This window comes from Canis lupus, chromosome 5, assembly GCF_011100685.1.
Source record: "Canis lupus familiaris isolate Mischka breed German Shepherd chromosome 5, alternate assembly UU_Cfam_GSD_1.0, whole genome shotgun sequence".
Taxonomy (NCBI): domain Eukaryota; kingdom Metazoa; phylum Chordata; class Mammalia; order Carnivora; family Canidae; genus Canis; species Canis lupus.
Genome location: NC_049226.1, coordinates 68,871,998 through 68,878,281, shown reverse-complemented (window position 1 = coordinate 68,878,281; position 6,284 = coordinate 68,871,998). Strand labels below are relative to the sequence as shown.

The following is a 6,284-nucleotide window of genomic DNA, read 5'->3' as shown; positions in this document are numbered from 1 at the left end:
ATGTTCTTAGGGACTCAGTCCCCAAAAGTCTTTTGGAAGAACAAGAATTGGCAAAAGATTCAATGAGATCATTGCTCCGTCCAAGAGCCAGCATATTAGCACCCATCTCACACTTTGGGAAATGCTTTGAGGGATTTTGTCTCCAGACACACTAAGTGAACTTTTCCTTCAGGCTCATCTAAGGCAGGTTCTCCGGGTGTGTCCTTGAGAGCCTCGCATAAGTACAAGGACCAGAAGGAGAGCCACAGGCAGGAGGAGCTCAGAACCAGGCGTCCGGCCAGAGGAACTGCCCTCGGTGGCCAGGAGGCAGGCAGCTCCCCGGGGTGACCTGGTGACCAATGGCACGGTGGGGTTGGGCAACCGTCCGGGCTCTCTGCACCTTCCAGAGCTCCACAAATACTTCATTAAACTTTTTCTTGAAAAGCATGTTTCTAACTAACTGCCACAAAACCAGCCTATTCAGAAATGTGATGTATCAACCCCTAGCACATTGGAGCCACCAACCTGTCCACTTGTGGTACCAGGGACTCTTGGCTGCATTAAGCCCCGAGCAGACCCAAGCTGGCCCCAGATCTGCTGAGTTGAAGCACATGCTGGGAGAACAGTCGAAAACCAGTAATTTGCAGCTTTTATCTGCATGACTCAGCTCTCCCTCAGTACTGTGCCCCCACAGAAACCGGCCAGCTTGCCTAAACAAGCACCGGACACCCTAGGCCCCTTGTTCCCAATCTTTGTGATTTTCAAATCCATTTCATTGCTAAAAGTAAAGATTTCAGCCCCAAACCTCCGGATCACACAGCCAGGACCCTCCAGCGAGGCAGCTGATGGCTGACCTTCTGAAGAGGGGTTGTGAGGTTCTGGAACAGCAGGGGCCGTCAGTACCGGCCTCAGCCCCAGGTGGTAGGGGGGACCTCACGTATGCCAAGCACATGAGAGAGATCTATCAGCCGACACGAGGCACCTGTGTCCCTCCAAATGAAACCCCACTTTTGCAGTGACAGCAGCCGAGACCAGAGGAATGGTCCACATCTCTTGCTTTATGTCCTTGCATCCAAAGCCAGCGTGCTGGTGCTGCTGGCGGAGATTGGGTGACGGGGGAGACACATCATCTCCACTGTCAAGGCTTCCCTTCCAGCCGCCGGAGCCCGGGAGGTTCTTGCAGGACCCAGGATGGCTTCCTGCAGCGCCAGCCGGGTGTAGGAGCGACACGCGCATCCAGACGTCACTGTGACCATCACACACAAGCAAACCATAGCTTTACACAGGGGTCTTCTTCCATCTTGCCATTGCCAAGGACCACTGGCGGCCACGGAGGCTGGGACATGCTTTATTTGAACCCAGATGGGGTTCCCAATCCAGACATCACCCCTCCTGTGCTGTGTGGCCATTACTGAATTTACACGGAGTGAGTGTGTCCACTTTAATTTACTAGATGTAAGCTAGTAAAACGATTGTTTCATTTAAAGGCTTCTCGTACTGGCACTCCAAATGAGATTTCCCTGTGTATTAAAAGCCTCTGTGGCTGCCGAGGGAAAAGTTTTGGAAATGCTGGATGAGACGATGGATGGGCCCTCCCGAAAGGCAATGGCGAGCCCAGATTCTGCGTGGCCTCCTCCCTCTGCTGCCTGTGGGGCAGCTGCTCGCGTGGTGGTGACACCCCTGGGTTCTGCTGGCTCCAGGGCCTCCTTTCAGGGTGAGCTAAGGCTCGCTTCTCTTTTTGCAGCTCTGTCCAGAAAGCTCCAGTAAGTAGAGGAAGACATCCGCCCCATCCCGGGCCCCGACAGCCACCCGTCAGAGATGCCCAGGATCCCCACAGGCCTGGTGACCTGGTCCGCTCCCACACCACAGATGAGGAGACAGAGTCTTCCAGAGGCTCAGACCTTGGCTCCAGGCCAAACCCTTGAGCAGGTGCGCACGTCGCAGTGCTGGGCTGACCACGGTGGCACCTGGCCCAGACCAGGGCGCTGAAGCATGCAACCACAGGGCCTCTCGCCCAGCTCCCTCTTGCTGGGGCCTCACCTTGGCAAGATGTGCCCACTTCCGTGGTGCCCCCGTGGAGGCAGCGGTGCTGTGGTAGAGGCCTGCAGAGGGAGGAGCTGGGCCAGGCAGGCCCCCGCTCTGAGGCTTCCCCCTCCTGACTCCCCAGCCAGCACAGGGCAGGACTTTGTGATGCGACAAACAGGACACCCTGGCCTCTTGTCCCCCTACCCTCCTGATGCTACATTCAAGTCAGGGGAGGGGGTGTCCCCCGAAGAAGGACCAGCTCCAGGGCGCCTGCCCCTCCCAGCCATCACTGGTCACCTGTCACCTTGCAGCACCCACCCTGTTGGTCACCAAGTAAGGAAGGGGCCCTTGGCAGGGAGGGGCAGGGCCTTCTCCAGGGAAGCCCTGGGGTCTGGTGTGGGGGCCTAGCCAGGCCAGAGAGGAGGAGGAGGCTCCAGAGAGGTGGCAGCTAGGCCCTCTGGCCCTCCAGGACTGGAGCAAGCATGTGGCCTGGGTGAACCCCAGCATAGCACCTGCTGTTGTACAGTCTTGGGAAAGCGCCGTGACTCCTGAGCCCCAGTCTCCCCAGCAGTAAAGTAGGCTAACTCTGGTCCTGCCCACACGGAGCTCCTCCATGGGAGGCCCTAGGACATACTTGCAGAAGATTCTTGGACCAAGACATTGACCTTTGTCATCAGGTCCCATCCCAGCTAGGCGAGGGGACTCTGCTCGGGGCACCTACCCGTCCCAACTCCCAGCACCACGTCTTTCTCAAAGAGAGACCCTCACCAGCCACAGTGGGGCCAGGGAGAGAAGGTGGCCAGGAGCAGGTCACCCCTCAGGCCTCTGTCCTGGGTCTTTGTCCTCTCACCTTGGCTCTGTGTCAGGCAGCACAAGACAGGGCTTTGGTTTCCTGACTCAGAGTCTCTGAAATCAGGCCAGAGCCTGACGTATGGTGAGCGAGTCCCTCCTCCCTTCCCGAGACCGTGTGCTCCACCGTGTGAGCCTCAAATTCCACAGACGGACCCCAGATCTGGCAAGGACACTCTAGGCCCCGAACCCGCGTCTCCACCCACCCTACTGCCAGGAACTCTGGCCTGTTGGGGCTCCAGACAGTTCTTGAAGGTTCATGCCTGATTCTCATGCTTTCCCCGAGCTGGTGTTTCTGCCTAGCTAAGGCCATTCAAGACAGCCAGGGCACTGGCCCCCCTTCCTGCCAGCAAAGGCAGGCTGCAATTTGACCCCAGATCTCTCTGATCCTTCCTCCAGGACTCCTGGCGGCCCTTGGGAGTCAGCTCTGAAGACCCTGGGCCCCAGCTCCCACCCCAGACCCAAACCAGAGTCCCATGCAGGGGTCCCGCCCATCCACGTCTTCCAGTTCCACCCCAGAGAACACACAGCTGGGCTGGGCAGCGTCCAGACCTCAGTTAGCCTTGGCCTCTGCTGGCTGCTCCAGCCCTGCTCTACCCCAAATCTAAGCCTCTGCTCCCCCTGGGCCCTTAACTTGGTCAAGAGCCCCTTTTATGCCTTTTAGCTGCTCAGCCAAGATGGGGCTCTTCTGGTTTCTGACCCCAGCCCTGCCATTTACTGAGGGGCCAGGGGTAACCTTGGGAAGGTCATGTGCCTCGGTTTCCTTGTCTATAAAATCCTATAATTGCAGCTCCCTGGTGGGGAGGCTAAGGTGCCTTGTGACGTAATCCAGGTGCAACGCTGAGCTTTCTGGCCGGGTGAGTGATTTGTAAATGGTGCCACCCTCCCCGTCTCTGGCCTTGGGCGCTCTCCTTCCCATCTTTGAGAAGCAGCATTCACTCCGCTCATGCTGGGGTCGCTCCCCCAAGGTTGGGAGAGCATGGCTCCCGTTTTCCCATTTGAAGTGGCCCCCCAAGTCGACAGCATAGCTCGGGGGCTTGGAGGCCGTACCCACAGGCAGATGAGCCCGGCCACACTGCTCACTCCCCTTGCTCCCTGGCCTGTGGCATCTCTGTCTTGCGTAGACACGAAGCTAAGGAGGTGCTCCCAGGGGCCAACGGCCAGGTGCCCCAGAACCGCCTTCCCAACTCCCAGGACAGGGAGCAGGTGTACAGCGGGGCAGGCGCCCAAAGCTCGGGAGGAAGGAACGTGGTTCTGGACAAAATCGTCTCTCGGTCAGATGTCCACACACCTGCGGTCGCTTCTGTGTGAGTGTCCAGGGCCGTGGTAGCATATGACCACAAGTGGGGGTGCTTCAAGCCCCAGAAATCTATCCTCCCCCGATTCTGGCGGCCAGACCCCAAGATCATGGTGCGGGCAGGACCAGAGGTTCTGGGGGAGGACCCTCCTGCCTCTCCCAGCTCTGGGGACTCCCGGCGTCCCTGGCCTGTGGCTGTGCCCTCCAGTCTCCGCCTCCATGGTCCCGTGGCTTCCCCGCATCTGTCACGGCTCCTCCTCTCTTACAAGGACACTTGTCTTGGGATTTAGAGCCCGTGCTAAATCCGTGGTGAACTACTCTCGAGATCCTTAACTGACAATATCTGCAAAGATCCTTTTTCCAAATACTGTCTCGCGTACATGTTCCTGGGGTTAGGACACGGGCATGTCTATTGGGGAGCTACCCTTCCGCCCCTGCCCCGGTCTCCTGCTCATCCACGATGGGATGGGTCTCAACGCTCACTCATAGAGAGAGTGTGGGGTTTGCATCACAGCCGTTCACGTGGACTAGCTCACACTCTTAGACAACGATGCCTGTTGCCTCCTGCTGCTCCCCAAACCACCTAATGAGATGGGGGTAGGGGAACTGGCAGGGGGACATCCAGGTATCTGTGGCAGAAAGTCAAGCCCCACAGAGAGCACCCAGGCTGACCCCTCAGTTACAGATGAGAAACCTGAGGCCCCGGCTTTGCTCGGAAGCTCCCCTGCTCTTGCCCTCCACCCCGGCACCGCCACTTCCACGGACACCCGCTGACCATCACGGCAGCTCTAGCCTTGGCCCTTGGGGCCTTCTGTGTTCTGGAATCCCCACAGGGGCCGGTCCCTGCCCCATGAGTCCTCTGCCTCCCCCCAAGAGCCCCTCTCTGGTCTGTGCACCCTGAGCCCCTCTGGCCTCTGCCTTCACGGCCACCTGCTGCAGGCAACCTCCCGCTCGCCCAGCTTCCCCAGGCTGCTGCCTTTGGCTTTCGTCCTCCCCTCGCAGAAAAACTCCTGATGGTTAGACAGGGCTGGAGGCTTCTGTGCCCATCCCTTCCCTCCCCCACCGCACCCATCATCAGTTTTGCATTTGCCCTTTGCCGGCTCCCGTCCTCTGATTTCTGAGCCCCACCAGGAGCGGGCAGCATGATCTGTCCGCCGTGCTCCTGGCCCTTACCCACACAGAGCACCAGCCCCACACTGGCTGAATGAGTGGAACGTGACCTACCCCAGTTCCACGCCCACAGAGCGGCCAGCTCCAGCCTCCTGGCTCCCACCAGGGAGGGAAGCCACCACGCCTGCTCCCAGGGTGCCAGGGGCTTGAGGACACCCTGTAGGAGCTGACCTCTCTGATGCTGTGTCTCCAGGAACAGGAAGGTCAGGCCCAGAGGAAGGAGCCCAGGAGAGTGCTATCTTGGCGGTCTCTTGCTTAAGGAACACCCATAGGCTCAACTTAGGTAATGATATTTGTGGAGCACCTGCTATATGCCAGGCCCTCTAGTAGGCTGGAGACGCACCAGGAAACAGAACAGAAAACACCCTGCCTTCTGGGAACTTGCAGCCCAGTGTGGGGATCCAGATAAACAAATGAACAAGTAAGTGTGTAGTACATGAAGTGGTGGTGAGGGCCGTACGGAGACACACAGCTGGATAAGGAGGGTGGGAGTTACTATCTTATACAGTGTTCCTGCCTCACTGAGAAGACATTTGAGCAGAGACCTGAATGAATTGAGAGAACAAGTCACGTGGACCTCTGAGGGAAGAGCATTCTCGGCCCAGGGAATGGCAAATGCAAAGGCCCTACAGAGGAAGTGTGTCAAAAGCAGCAAGGAGCCCAGAGGGCAGGGGGTTGGGAGAGGAGGTCAGACAGGTGAGGGGCAGGTCAGAGAGGACTGGTTTAGGCCCCTGGTGAGAGGGAAGTCATCCGAGGGCTAGGGACACCATCTGGCTTCGCGTGGTGTGGTCATCCCAGCAGCTGGGTGGAGGGTGGGCTGTGGTCAGAGCAAGACCAGGCCCTGTTCAGTTAGGACGCTGTGCCGCGGTCCAGGGCAGGGACTAGGCGGCTGCAGGGGTCATGCGAGGTGGCCAAACTCCCGATGGGTTTGCAGGTAGTGCGGGCGGGGTCTGCTGAGTCAAGG

General features: G+C 58.6%; 1 protein-coding gene and 1 long non-coding RNA gene across 4 annotated transcripts in view; one reads left to right on the top strand and one right to left on the bottom strand.

Moving 5' to 3' along the window:
• Nucleotides 1–1,016: 1,016 nt before the first annotated feature.
• On the bottom strand, nucleotides 1,017–2,161 carry LOC111096017. Its single transcript, XR_005360005.1, has 2 exons — nucleotides 2,020–2,161; nucleotides 1,017–1,725 (listed from the first exon to the last, which is right to left on the bottom strand). It is a non-coding gene; the product is annotated as an uncharacterized LOC111096017 (long non-coding RNA).
• Nucleotides 1,790–6,284, top strand: part of OSGIN1 (oxidative stress induced growth inhibitor 1) — a 33,920-nt gene continuing 29,425 nt past the window's right edge. The window contains exon 1 of one of the 3 annotated variants that reach the window (XM_038538168.1): nucleotides 1,790–2,337. In XM_038538168.1, the coding sequence (XP_038394096.1) occupies nucleotides 1,972–2,337 (366 nt within the window). In that variant the 5' untranslated portion in view covers nucleotides 1,790–1,971. The remainder of the gene's footprint in view (nucleotides 2,338–6,284) is intronic. The other 2 variants (XM_038538170.1, XM_038538171.1) reach the window with 2 other exon arrangements.